General features: G+C 40.8%; 1 protein-coding gene across 2 annotated transcripts in view; it reads left to right on the top strand.

Annotated features, from left to right (window-relative positions):
- Nucleotides 1-370, top strand: part of LHX9 (LIM homeobox 9) — a 44,034-nt gene extending 43,664 nt beyond the window's left edge. For both annotated transcript variants that reach the window (XM_063426104.1, XM_063426102.1), the window contains exon 6: nt 191-370. In XM_063426104.1, coding sequence (XP_063282174.1) covers nt 191-247 — 57 coding nt within the window. In that variant the 3' untranslated portion in view covers nt 248-370. The remainder of the gene's footprint in view (nt 1-190) is intronic.
- The last annotated feature ends 15,228 nt before the right edge of the window (nt 371-15,598 follow it).

Raw genomic sequence — 15,598 nt, forward strand, 5'->3', positions numbered from 1 at the left:
CCATATGCAGAAATCATTAACTGCTTTGTTGGTGAAAGGTGTCATGCGCAGGTCTCTTCAACAGTGGAGGAATGATTTCTGGGTTTGCTAAGAAAAATAATATCAATAATTAAAAAAAAAAAAATGCTTACCCCGTTAGTGCCAGGTTGCTCTGTAGTTTAATACATTTTTTTGCTATGATTTTTTTCAGGGAGAACAATGTTCGGGGTTTAACAGCCATACAACCCGGCGTTTGAAAATTCCCTAAAGTATTTAAAGAAGGGGAAAAGTTTGATCGGAAAATCTACTGCAGTGAAGACAAAGACAAAATTAGCCAAAAATTAATAAACAAAATATATATATAAACTTTTATGTAACTTTTTTTTTTTTTTTTTTTGGAATGTTAAAGACTTGCTTTTTTTTTCTCCTTATGTATGATTGGCAGATGAGAATTATCACATTGTAATCTAGATTGGGAAGGGTAGCAGTTTATTGTAGTTTCAATTCCATTTTCATAATATGAAATCTGGATTTGTCCATAAAATGATGAAAAAGTGTGTGAAGTTTTTTTTTTCCTTTTTTTTTTCTCCCATTAAAATGTATATACAAAGGAGCAACCTGGCATTAACAAATCTTATACAGTTTTGGATGCAAACATTTATTAACAATTTCAAGATTAAAGCACAATAGTAGATCATTACCATAAGTGTAAAAACAACAGGACATGCCTGCAAAAAAACGTATACTCAAAAGATGTGAATCATCCTTTATATATATATATATCTATATCTATAAGTGTGCCTGTTTCTTTTCTTTGTTTTGTTTCTTAAAGGGTCGGTCCCATGTACCAGAATGTATGTCAGTGCTGTACTTATTTGCAATAAACATTATCAGCACAATTTATATTGGGTAGACAAGTCTACAACGAGGACTCAGCATGTACCAAATTCATTTTTACAAGTCCTCCTGTTAGACCAGACCAATGTTTAATGGTCTTCCTTTTCATCTTATAAATTACATTAAAAAACTCTTAATGGCTATAGTGAACCAGTTGGATATTCTCATAAAAAAACATTCTCTGATCACATGTGAGTTTATCTGTAACAGTTATTATGTTGGGCAATTTGGGGTAGGGTTAACAAAAGAGTCATGTGATTGCGACAGAGAAAAACATTAAAAATAAACTTCTGCTTTAACATGAGCAAATTTGTTAAATAGGTAATAAAAATGAGAGATTTAGCTTATAGTTGGTGACAGTCAAAGGAAAACATTACATAGGGGCTTAAAGGAAGTGTGAACCAATGCATGGGATGGCTCTATAAACAGAATTAAAATATGCATGAAGTTTATTACGCTTGTTCTTTGCTGTATTCATTTGTGCAAATCATTTTCTTTGATGTTTGCTGTACAATAAACAAGTTTTTTTTCCATGAACAAATCGATCTGTCACTTTAGACGTAATTTGGAATCACACGGGTGATTGACCTCTAAACAATGTACGAATGTCTAATGAACAGACCCGACTTTTCAATATTTAAGTCCGTGTGCGTTGTTCGTAGTATTGATGCAGTGCTGTTTTTTGTTGAAATTAAACATATCAAAATTGTTTCTGGATCTTTAAAACACAGATTGCTCATTAAACCGTATACAGATTGTTAGCAGTTTCTCAACCCTAATCCTTCCTTTTTATTACTAACTCTAATCTCTCTGCTTGTTCTCTAATCTCTTTCTATGTCCTAGCTCCTCTGTCCATTTCCTAAACCCCTTTTATCTGTTTTTTACCCCAACTCCCCTTGGTATTTAATACACCTTACCCCTCACCTTACTTTAAAGCTCTAATTCCTTTCTCCATCTCCTAAATCTATTATCTGTTCCCATTACCTAATCCCTTATATGTTTTCTCTAACCTTAACTATCCACTCTCCCCTTTATGTCTATTGTCACTATTGTCAGAACCTGATTGTAATCAGTGTGACTCTGATCTAGTAGACTCAAATGAAAAAGCAGCTTTCAATCACATTAACCAAAATCACATTGACAACCACCAACCTTTGCAGGGAAATATATGCATACAAAGTGAGCATTCATAAAATATCAATACAATGTCTATAGTTTTTCTTATTTTCAGTGGATACCCTATGAAGTACCTTCCAGTGACATGGCAAACCCTACCAGACTTACTCTGGACCACCACTTAGGAGCTTAACCCCTTAAGGACACACGACGTGTGTGACACGTCATGATTCCCTTTTATTCCAGAAGTTTGGTCCTTAAGGGGTTAAAGGGGCACTATACTGTTAGGAACAGTTTTTAACTACCTATTTTGGTTTCCACCCCCTCTGCCATGAGGGTTCAAAAGATTAGATTTACTTACCTTTACTCCCTCAAGCTGAAACCTCTTGGAGCTGCATTGTTTTCACAGTGACTGTCAGGAAGAAAATTCAAGAGAATCTGGTCTCTTAGTCCAAATTGGGGCAAAGACAAGGGGGTCGAATAAGGGGATGAAAGAGATAAATTGGTCCCAGATAAGTTTATAACGTGGTCTGAGGAAAGAGTAGTTCTGAGCAGATCCGTCCCTACAGTGGTCCAGGTGAGTTCATTTGAGCCAGGCAGCCATTGGGGCAAAATGCCACCTCTTCTACGATGTGTTCCCCTCCCAATACATTCTCTCCTAAGTGGCAGTGGCAAAAGGTGCACCATCTTCCAGCAATTTAACCCCGTAAGGACCAAACTTCTGGAATAAAAGGGAATCATGACATGTCACACATGTCATGTGTCCTTAAGGGGTTAAACTCCCCTATGACTGGACAGATTGTGGAGCTGTTCTGGGTACCCACTCCAAATACACACACACCAGTTCCCGGTAATCTATGCCACAATCCCTCTCTCACTCACAGCAGACATCAAGACTTCGGTATGCAGATGTGTAACTGTGTCTGTTTGTGAGTGTGTGTGGCTGTACAAGTCTGTATGTTGATGTGAATCATTATGTAAATATGTATGGCTGTATGTAAGTTGCTTGAGAGTTTGTATGTATGTGATTGGGAAGATACACTGTAGGATAATGGTGGGATTTTGGTAGGTGCCATCAATGGATTAAGCACCACCGTGACTTTGGATCCAGACAGCACTATATCTTTGTGGATTTTTTTTTTCAACTTGAAAATAAATTGTATTGTTATGATTGTCATGTATCTGGCCATGGATTTGAGATACATAAACCAGTTCCTCTATGCACTGGATCTCATCAACTGTAAGAATCCTGCAGAGGTAGAATCTAATATATAATATTTAGTAACATACGTACTTCAGGCAAATGTCTCATTTGGATTTTTTTTTCCTAAAAAGAAATGTGTGTTGGAATATAGTGCAGAAGGATAGCAATTGAAGTTTCTTTATTTTAATTGAAAACAAAACTTCTCATTTGAAATCTAGCGTCACATGAAATTGGCAATTATTAAAGCATAATATAGTGGGCGAAAGGAATATTTTGGTAAAACAAACATTTTCTAGTCTATCAATCTGTAATAAAGAAAAACAAAAAACCCTCCAGTGTACTACCGGTTACTTTTAATAAGTTTGTTTGGGAAGTTGATATTGTATTATTTCTGTTTCTTTTCTTTCTTTGATATAAATTAATTTCAAAGTAATTGTGTTTTACAAGAGATATTGCAGAAGACAACCTTTCTGGAAACATCAGAGTAAAACTAATCAATCATATTAAGCTTGTTAGTTTTTTAGTTTTCATCTTACGATTACATTTCCGGTATTGAACAGAATTTCATTACAGATTTGTGCTGCACATGGGTGAGACTTATTGGATACCTGCACAAGTGTGGTCAACATAGCAGAGACAAAAAAAACAAAGCAAACCATGTATAACTCCCGCAATCCAGTTTTGTATTCTAAAATGATCAATTTTATATTGAAAACCTTCTTGCTTGTTTTAATAAAATACATTAGGCATAGTGGTAATTTAATCCATTAATGGTTCATTTTTGTTTTGTAAAAAATAAAAAAATAAATATGGACTTGAAACAAATATGATTACTACACCAATGTATTTATTTCAGGCAAATCAGGATCAAGTGTTTGCTGTCTCAATATGGCAATAAAACGTCTATAGACGGGAAGGTTATGTAATGGGCAAGGCCCTTTCCTTCTATAATAACTCCTGAATTCAATCAGCAAATCAGGGTGACTTTTTAACTATGGAGTCCCACCCAAGAGACTGCCCCAGGATCATTTTAAAAAAAGGCGCTACTAGTATCTACTCCTTTACAATTTCACAAGTCTGGGATAATCATTGTACCAGATAAAAAATAAATAAATACATTAAAAAAATGGTAAATTCAAGTGCAAATTCTATTGATATTGCCTAGTATTCTGGTGCCATTTGGTTTTATTGTTTGTTTTTCTTTTACCTCAAATGTATCCTTATTGAATACCAAGAATTCCAGCCCAATTAAATAGAGTGAAGTGCACCAAACTAAAAAGCATTTTGACAGCTGAATATTATGCTTCTAATTCACACACAGTGTATTATTTAATAATAATGGAAATTTTGATGGATACCTATTAGCCGTTTATTATGTCGATGCATTCACAATTTTCACTGTTGTCAATGTTTTATTGACATTATTGGTCCAGAATAAAAAGTCCTATACTTATACCAGCTTTTACCTATCACAATCACTCTGGATAAGATGTATCTACATGTTAATGGAGCCACTTTGTTGCTATCAAATTAACAAATTCCCACCAAAATGGTCATACTTAAAAACAATTACGAACGTGAGCAACGCAAATAACACATGCATCAAAGTTGGCTTTAAATAATAAAGCGGGGGATAGGGCCATCTGGATTTCCCAAAATGCACATGATGATAGGTGGCCATCAGTAGCCTTTTAAAGTGTGAAAGAATCACAATGCGCTACATGCAGTGCTAAAAGTGAGCGCTGCTACAGCTATTTAAATGCCCTCACATTTAGTGGCCCCTAGCTTCATGCAGCCCTTTAAATGTATTGAGAACACTGACAGCGTCTACCAGTATGAGTCGACCCATTGCCATTTGTGGTTGGTGCTGGGCTTTGCCAGCTTTCCAACACTGATCCCAATGTAAGCGGCATGTCTGATTTCCTGCATTACAGGGATTTGCCTGTAATTTCGAAGACAGGCATTAGAGGGTGGAAACATAATGCTCTTTTTTTTTTTTTTTATTCTTTATTTTTGTAGTGCAGAAGCTTCAAACAATCGCTTGTGAGGTACCCCAAAGGCAATCCTCCAGCGCTTTATAAAACATTTAAACATAGAGGTACAGGATTGATCTTGTACATTTTTATAAGGTTGAGTTATGCGGTATCCGGTATCGATTGTCATTACTTAGGCATATTCATAACATAAAATAAACTATAAGAAACTAAAATAAACTAAAATGACGTTGCTTAACTTTCTGCTCATGGATTAAAATTAAGATACTGTGTTCAGCGTAATGGTAACTATACCAGCAAACTAGTGTAGTTGATTCCGTTTTGTGAGTCGCTTAATTGAGTCATGAATCAAACTTAAACATAACTTTTAGTACAGGCTAGGCAAATTATGAGGTGAATATAACATTAAAGGTAAGGTAAACCTGTAAGTCAGCTGGTGTACGCTAGACACGTAAAGTGTAAAACATGCTTATTAACAATCAAGGAACATAATCCACTTGCCTGACTAGCAAATGAGTATGTGTCTAACTATGTGGATTCGCCAGATATGTAAAGGCTAGTTAATACCTTGATAGATGCATACATGTTTAGGCTGTGCACCAGAATAGAGTCAAGCTATTTATGGTTAGCATGGGCAACATTTCTATGAAACTGTGGAGACATATGTGCACTTTGGTGCTAGAGATGGAATAATGGTACACTGGATAATTTGTATATACACAGAGGGGACTAGGCTTAATGCTGTATTCAGAGTCCTGTATGTGTGGACCACCCTACTCCCACTCTCATCACGATAGTCCCACTGTAGGACCAAAGTCCAGATTTTTACTGACGCCCCCTCAAAACTTTGCTATTAAACTTAGATTAACAACGGCTATAACTAACGAGTTAAAAGGTATCGCATTACTCTGTTATGGTGATAACATTGCATGTTTTTAGGAACTATAACCAGAAAGGATAATCAGTGCTTAGACTAATATAGTCGTATGGGGAACACAGGGTAGATATATGCACTGGGTAGCTGGGAGACAATTAGGGGTGTCACTAGGCATGTTGTAATAGGTTACTCTGTGCGATACAGGAGTCAGGCTAGGTTAGCACAATGACAGACATCAATAAATAACATCAGAGTATCAAGATGCTCCACGGTGCAGGTCGGGTGGTGTGCCATCGGGACTACAAGGGTAGATAACTGGGTGAACGGTGTAGTTCATGGAGTCCAGGCAAGGGTTAGTACGGATCAGTCAAAGGTATAAAAGCATGGTAGCGACTGATATGTCCAGGTAGCGCGTTATAGTAGTGACATCCTGTCCCCTGCCCTGGTACCTGATCTCCCTGGTGAGTGACAGTCCCAATAATAGCCTGAGTCTCTGGCTTGTGGGTCCGGTGACCCTCCGTGTGAGCAGTATGGGTGGTCGACAATGGTAGTGGATTCGGTAACCGCAGGTTAGCGCCTGTCTCAGAGGGACGGATATTCAGCCGATGTCTTCGGTGGGCCACGTTTTGTAGTCTCTGTCCAGGTCGGCTATGGAGTGTGCTTGGTGGATGGAGCCTCTGAGGGCTCTATGTCTGTCTGCCGGGCAGAGGTGTCTATGTTGAGTGTAGGAGTTTAAAAACAGGCTTAAGGAACACATGGTAAGAATACAGGTAGCTTGTGCCTATTAACTTTTGTACAGTACTGTAGTCCGTGACCTTAGATTACAGGCGTAGGTACAGTCACCAATTAGCGTTCGGGAAGTCATTGATGGATCCTGGTTGCGCCTGGTGGAGGTTTGGCAGGTAGGCAGCCTGGTGAGCCCCTCGCTTGGGGTGTTGGGTGTTGTGCCTGATGTCCCAAGTTTGGTGGTTGTGTTTGCCTCCGGTTGCTGATGTGAGTCCCGGGGTGAGTGGGTGTGTTATACGGTCCAGAGACCACTTCGATAGTGGGGAGTTTGTAGCGGGGCAGTGTAGTAAAGGTGGGGCGGTGCGGGCTTGTGTGAATGGCTTGTATGGTGAGATGGTCCTGGTCTCCTCATACTGTGCTTAGGTGGAGGTGGTTGCCGCTTTTGCTTTGCCCCTTCCCTGTGGGACAAATGGGGTGATCCTGGCCGGGTCCCAGTTGTGTGTCTGCGGGTTTCCTGGTGCTTCCCTCTCCTGTAGTTCCACCGGTGGCAGTCCCAGTGTGGGCAGCAGTGCCGTTGCGCCCTGTAGGTCTGAGACGAGGTGTACTGTGTTCTTGTGCAGTACCTGTAGTGCGCGTTGTGGACACCAGTGGTATGTTATTTGGTGCGTCCGGAGCAGGGCGGTGAATGGTTGCAGGGACTTGCGCCATTGTAAGGTGGCCCCCGACAGGTCGGCATAGAAAGACAAGTCCATATTCTCAAAGTGGTAGGTGGCTGACCCCTTCAGGGCTGCAAGGAGTGCCATTTTGTCCACTGCATTCTTAAATCTCACCACAAGGTCTCGGGGTGCCGCTTCTGGTGCCCTCCTGGGTTTAGGAATTCGGAAAGCCGCCTCTATGCCGATATTTTTGGCTTGTTTTGAGGGTATTAGGGTTCCCACGAGCCTCCTGACGAAATGTGGGAGTTCTTCTGCAGGGACCTCTTCTGCTACTCCGCGGACTTTTAAGTTATTACGGCGCCTGGAGTCTTCTAGTGCCGCAAAGCGATGTTCTGTTTTGGCTTCTTGTTGTTTAAGGGCACTTATCTCGAGCCTGAGCTCCGCTAGTTCGTGGGAGTGTTGAGCGGAGGTGCGTTCTACTGCGTCAATGCGGCCTACCAGGCCCGTTAGGTCTGCACGTAGTTGTGCTACATCCGCTTGTAAGGCCTTCTGTAGTTCTCCCAGCATCATTTTCAGCAGGGACGCCGTTACAGGTTCCGAGTCGCCCGGGTTCTTGTTTGGGTGCGGCGGTTTCGCCGGTGGTTTTGGGTGCGGCGGTTTCGCCACGGGTAAGCTGTTGAAGGCTTCCTCTGGGTAGAAGTCCCCAGAGGAGTCAGAAAACTCCTCGAGCTCGGCAGCCATATTGGGTCCATATGCGCTTTTTGCCTGTTGGAATTAGTCGCCTATAGTGGCCCCTGTTTTGGGTCGGTCCGGTTTCAGTTTCTTTGTTTTTCTACCCATTGCTATTGTGGGGAGATGGTTCAGAGGTTGGTGACCCCTAAAACTGTGGAATTTCGTTATTTGGCCTCGGAGCCTCGCTAGGGTGCGACTGCTTTGTTCCACCGTCAAGCTCCGCCGCCCATAATGCTCTCTTTAACTAAGAAACCCACCAGCACTGTTATTGTCTATAGGGTTAGTGTAGGGTTAGAGTTTAAGAAGGATTAGTTTTATGGTAAGGTAAGGATTAATGCCTGGTTAGGGTTATTGACGTTTTAGGGTTAGGGATCTCATAGGGTTCAGGTTAGGGAAAAGGTTAGGGCAGGTATATGGTTTATTTGAGCGTTAGTGTAAGCACATGGTTAAGGGTAGGGTTTGTATAGTGTTAGGCACTAGAGTGAGCGTTAACTACCAGAAATGTATTTAGATCCAAGGCATATTAGGCATTTAACAATGGTAGGACTTAATTGATAAGGGTCATCAGGGCTTTAGCGTTAGGAATACAGATTATGTATTTCTAATGCTACAGTGTTCCTTCAAGAGATTAAAGTTGATAAGGAGGGCAATATCAGCAGAAAACAGTTATTTCATTTTTGGATTGTGTTTGTCGTGAAAGTATCTTCCAAATTATCTTTGGAAACAACCATAAAATAACAGCATTCTGTCGCCGAGTATAGCTTAATAATAAATTACAATCATGGATAAAAGATCTAGAAATCAGATAGCAGGCAATACAACTAAGCAAAAAAAGTCAAATATTAATACTAATGTATGTATTAATGTATGTATTAATGTATGTATTAAATGAGAATTGGGTACACTGGGGAATAGTATGTCATATATAAGAAGGATGTCTCTGAAATACGAATAATCCTGGAAATCCCATAACCTAATAATTTTTCTTTAACCCCTTAAGGACCAAACTTCTGGAATAAAAGGGAATCATGACATGTCATACATGTCATGTGTCCTTAAGGGGTTAAACAAAACTAGCATGGCATTATTTAAAATATGGGGTGCATAGCTATTAGGCAAATATAGGGTAAACCCGTAATTTTGTGTATAGGTCATTGATCAGGGATACGAAATCAAGTTAGTATAGTCTAAGGAACACTATAGTGCCAACAACATGTATTCATGACTCTACAGTGGTAAAATAACAGTTTAGGTTCCTTCTCTTTACATAAAAAATGTGATTAAACTCAACTGTTTTCCAGTGGTGACTCGCCCTGATCCGCCTCCTTGGCTGTGATTATCAAATTTGACGATCTCAGCCAATCCAATTCTTTCTCATAGTAAAGCATATAGGAAAGAATTGAGTGGCTATTGAATCAATGCATATCTATGAGGACAAATATACCTGAACCTGAAAAAGAGTTAAGAAAAAGCTGCGTTTATAAAAATACTTTTACCCTCTTTATTTACAGGTCTACAGGTCTAGGTTTCGAAACACCACAACCGACTTATTTAAGTTGCGGCCTTTGTCCCTAACCACAAATTTTAAGGCGGTAGCCTGAAATTGTGGGAGAGGTTACACAGCTATTTAACCAAGCTTAACTTCTCTCTGGGGCCGTAGCTGTTCAGATCGCCCAAGCCCCCTCTCCCCTCTCATTAACTTGGTAGGCCCTCTTTATTTACAGGTCTACCCGACCATAGGTTTCGACACACCACAACCGACTTATTTAAGTTGCGGCCTTTGTCCCCAATCACAAATTTTAAGGCGGTAGCCTGGAATTGTGGGAGGGGTTACACAGCTATTTAACCAAGCTTACCTGCTCTCTGGGGCCGTAGCTGTTCAGATCGCCCAAGCCCCCTCTCCCCTCTCATTAACTTGGTAGGCCCTCTTTATTTACAGGTTTATGCAACTTTCAGCTTCAGCACACCACACCACACCACAAGTCTCAGCTTTAGTCCCAGACCAAATATATATATATACATATATATATATCTATATATATATATATAGAAACTGATTAGTCACAACAATAAAACCGCCTGCCTAATATCATGTAGGTTCCCCTTGTGCTGCCAAAACAGCTTTGAAGTAGCGAGGCATGGACTCCAAAAGACCCCTGGCACCAAGATATTAGCAGCAGATCCTTTAAGTAATGGGAATTGTAATACTACAACATCTGGGGATCTGATTTTTGGGCACCCCTGCTTTAAGTCCTGGATGTTGCGAGAAGGGACATCCATAGATTTGTTGTTCTAGCATATCTCTCAGATAGTCAACCAGATTGAGATTTGGGGAATTTGGAAGCCAAGGCAACACCTTGAACTCTTTGTCATGTTCCCTCAAACTATTCCTGACTGAACAGTTTTTGCAGTGTGGCATTGTGCATTATCCTGCTGAAAAAGACCACTGCAATCAGGGAACACCATTGCCATGAAAGAGTGTACATGGTCTGCATCAATCTCTATGTAGATGGTACATGTCAAAGTAACATCCACATGAATGTCAGGAACCAAGGTTTCTTGGTTGAACATTGCCAAGAGCACAACGATGCCTCCGCTGGCCCGCCTTCTTCCCATAGTGCATTTGCTGCCATCTCTTAACCAGGTAAATGACACACATATACCCGACTATCCACCTGATCTAAAAGAAAATTTAATTCATCAGGCAACCTTCTTCCATTGCTTTATGCTCCAGTTCGGACGCTCACATCCCCATCGCAGGTGCTTTTGGCGTTGGACAGGGGTAATCATGGGCACCCTGACCTCATTTGCAGCAAACTGTGATGCACTGTGTGTTCTGACAGCTATAAGGTTTTCAGAAATTTGAGCTACAGTTCTGTATAACTGGACCATATTGAGTAGCCTTCACTCCCCACATGCATCAATGAGTCTTGGGCGTCCATGACCCTGATGCCGGTTCACCAGTTGTCCTTTCTTGCACCACTTTTGGTAGGTACTAACCAATGGATACTGTAAACACCCCACAATACTTGCCATTTTGTAGATGCTCTGACCCATTCGTCTAGCAATCCCTATTCAGCTCTTGTCAAGGTCACTCAGATCGCTTTTCGCTTATAGAACACATGAAATTAAAGAACTGACTGTTCACTTGTTGCCTAATACATTCCACCCCTTGACAGGTGCCATTGCAACAATATGATCAATGTTATTCACTTCACCTGTCAGTGGTTTTATTGCTGTGGCTGATTAGTGTAAAATTGATGTCTAAATCTAGAGGCTATGCCAAGAAGACAATTAAAACACATTATTTGTTTTATAGTGTGTAAGTAATATTAATATGTAAAATATATTTATTTAAAGTTGATAAATACAATTCAGTTTCTATAGACTTGATATTAAAATGAATGAATTCGACATGATTTTATTATAAAAATATTTAAGAAGGGTTTTAGGTACTATGATTATGTCTTTCAATGTTTAAACATAGTCATTTCATGACATATAGAAAAAATATTTGAAAAGTGAATGTGTTCAAGTGCACCCTTAAATATTTATACTGTAAATAAAATAAATAAAACATATTGGCCATCACACGTTTAGCCAAATTCATGGAGATAATCTCCAGACAGCCATAGGGGCAGGTACAGATCAACCCTGGGTCGTCCTAAAAATGAAGGGATATGTACACAAACTATCTTGTTTGTCATAATGGGACTGTGGTAAACGTGGAGGGACCATTTTTACATTATGTGGCTCACTGCATGCTACTGACCCTTACTGAGCCCATTAAGCGTGAAAGAGCGATACAGCCTGTCAAAGACGTTCTTCATCACAAGGAATTCCCAAGAATCGCTGAGTTCCACTTACAAATTCAGCAAGAGTATCTATTGACAGTGCAATGCTGCAAAAATATGGGCCCTTTGGTATTCATCATTCATATCTCTCAGAGAAAGTTCAACAAGCACTGACTGACCTCCAAAAGTGTGTCCAAAAATATGAATTTTCAGTCAAATAATGCACTGAGAAAAGATGTATTTTTCATTACTGCAAATCTGGATCATTTAAAAATGTAAACAAAGCCGCTTATAGCTGTAGAGAAAAGGGAAACCTTATCTTATCTACTTACAATAGCAAAAAAATAGAAGAGAATGTACTGTATTAAATAAATGGAAAATACAGCTTTTGATAGCCTACCTTTAGTTATGGCGTGGCAATACGGTGTTTGCAGCAGGTTTGGTAATTTAATTAATACAATTTGATTACAGTTCTGGAACACTACTCATCACAGTACTAAAGACAGGCACACTGGGAAAAGGTATGGTACCAACCCTTGACAAGGTAACTGCATTTATCAATAATGCTGGGTCTCGGCAAGCGAGAAGCAAAATACAGAATTTCTACGTCAAAAAGTCAACAGTTGAATCCCGGAACAAAATGTATGAAGAAATATTGTTTTCAAGCTAAGACAACAGGCTACTCCACTACTTATAACTTAAATAGGGACAATATGTGCATTAGGTGAAAGAAACAATGCACCTAAGGCTGGAGTAACATTATGTTCACTATGCACGAATATATATTGATGTACATAACGTTGGCCATACTTACTAAGGGAATTCTAATTATAGAAGGAGATTTTAATGTTACACTGCATCCTTCATAGGATGCCTCTAGTAGATTAAACCCAAGTCAGCCAACAGACAAGCCTAGTCACTTTGCCCCATAAATACCATCTAATCTGTTTGGAAGGAAATTCACCCTACAGAAAGAGATTTCATTCATGCGAAAGGGAAGTTGGCAGACCTACTTAGCGTTGTTATTAATTGTTACTATTCACACTACACTTTAAACATGTTCACATGTTAGCACCAGCACCAGCAGAGACAGTTACATTTACACATCTCAGAGCTTGTTAATAATACATGACCTTACACCCCAGACATTTGCCTAAAAAACAGATGTTTCATCTGGGAAAACAAGTCACCTAAAGTGGCTTACACACAGCTTTCATTGCCTAAATATAACAGAGGGTTTGCGTTAACCTGCTTGTGAAAAATAAGGAGCTCGGAGAAGACACCAACTTTGGGTACAATTGAAAGACGAAACTGCTCAGCAGTGTTTGCATGGTTCAGATCACGTAGGGTTAGAGTAACGAAACCCACACTTTCTGTGACTACCACTGTACAGGTCTGGCTCACATTTGATATAAGACATTACATTACCAGTGATCCCAGCCCTGATGCTTCCACTTTATGGGAACTCTGTCTTGCTGGGGAGCTCTAAAGGTCCAGTGGCCTGTATCTGCGATGACCAAATAACCCTAGTGGCAAATAAATCATAGATATACTCAATACAATGTATCAAATACAGTCTCTTCTTTCTGACACACCTACCACCGATATGACAAAATCATGCTATTAACACACACGCTCCAGCTCATTGCATTTATCATCATTCAAATTGTTAACTCTTTGGTATCAAATCCCAAAAGCTCATCCACGATTGGATTCCCGCTTTGTCTGATGTTTGCTGGACATACGCAAAAGTTAATGGAGTATGCCCCATATTTGGTAGGACCGCCTAAATGTAGTGAGACTTTAGTAAGATGGACATAAATGTATTTGCAAACTGCCAGAAGACCCATCACCCTTCATGCCAGCAGCAATGTTACTACACCACACACCACTCCATTTAAAAGAGCACAACTGTGTGTTTTTTTTTTTTTTTTAATTCTTTATTTTTTTGTCCATAGATATATAGATGACATTAAGTCTAGCAATGCTACAACAGCGGTTGCCAAAGTTTTCAGGAACAGAGAATTACAGATGCATGGCATGAGGGACTGTGCACAATTCTTAAGGTTAAAAGATGAGGAACAGTAGCATGTTGCAAGTCAGTGTGTGTGCTTGAGTGGTAATATGGCTTAGCCATTGACTTTGCTGTGAGAAATAAATTACATGGTAAAAAACAACGAAGGTATAACGTTTACCTAACACTTCCTTATTTTTAGCATATGGTGTAGCAGGGAAGGTAACAACGCTATGTGATGGTGTGTTTGCGTAGTTATGCTGTAGGAAGTGGTGTGAGTGACATATCAGTAGCCCATGCAGGGTGAATACCTTGACTTTGTGTGATTTGCCTTGTAGCTTTATGAGGATAAGATTTGCATCTGTGTGTGGTTTTGAGATGACTAAATACAGAAAAGGCATTGATACCTCTAATGAGGCAAAAAGACACCCACCACTTTTAGATAAGTTGAAGGCTGAGGAAGAATTTCAGCTGTAAAAACCTGGCCTCGTCCATACATACTGAAAAGGAATTCTATATTCAGTGCTGGTTTCATTGGATGGAATTTATCATCTCTCTGTGGGCCATGAGTTCTTAGACTAGATAGCCTCAAGTTTATTGGCAGAAAACTAAGTTTGTGGCCCAGTGGGTGCCCTTGACCACAGCAAAACTTCAATTCTTATTAGCAGGAGTTAAGTGGGTTAACTATGACCTGGTCCTTTAGCGATACCCACTTAGGGCTGGCGCGTCCTATAGGCGACTTGGGCAGTTGCCTAGGGTGCACCGGCTTGGGGGCGCCAGATTTGAGTGACCCGGTAGGAGGGAAGCACACAGCTCAGTGTAGCGTGGCCAGGCGGCGAGGACTGTGGTACAGGAGCTTCCTGTACCCAGCCGGACTGAAAAAAAATGCTCTCTCAGTGAGCACTTCCTGTCAGTCCGACCGGGTACAGGAAACTGAAGCTCATGTACCGTGGTCCGCGCCGCCCTGATACGCTACAAAGAGGTAGGAGGCACAAAAGGGAAGAGAGGTGGGATGGCACTAAGGGAAAAAGGGAGGGGGAGAGACATCACTAAGGGACACTGGGGGCAGACAGCACTAAGGGACACTGGGAGGGGGACATCACTAAGGGAAAGATGGGGGGGAAACCACTAAGGGAAAGATGGGGGAGGGAGAGACCACTAAGAGAAAGGGGGGAAGGAGGGGGAGGAAAGACCACTAATAGGAAGATGGGGGGAGTAGAGACCCCTAAGGGAAAGATGGGGGGGAGAGACCACTAAGGGAAAGATGGGAGGAGGAGAAAGATGGGGGGGAGACTACTAAGGGAAAGATGGGGGGAAAGATAAGGGAAAGACGGGGGGGGGGGGGAGGAGACCACTAAGGAAAAGATGGGGGGAGACCATTAAGGGAAAGATGGGGGGGGAGACCAATAAGGGAAAGATGGGGGAGGGAGAATACTATGTGAATAGGGGCAGGATGCAAGGGAGAGCACTAAGGGTGCATTAAGGGATAGGGGGGCAGAGGAGAGTAATAAGGGACAGGAGGGCAGTGGAGAGCACTAAGGGATGGGGTAGATCACTAAGGGACAGGTGGGGATAGGAGATCACCAAGGGATGGGAGAGCACTATGGGA

This window comes from Pelobates fuscus, chromosome 7 (genome assembly GCF_036172605.1).
Source record: "Pelobates fuscus isolate aPelFus1 chromosome 7, aPelFus1.pri, whole genome shotgun sequence".
NCBI classification, from domain to species: Eukaryota; Metazoa; Chordata; class Amphibia; order Anura; family Pelobatidae; genus Pelobates; species Pelobates fuscus.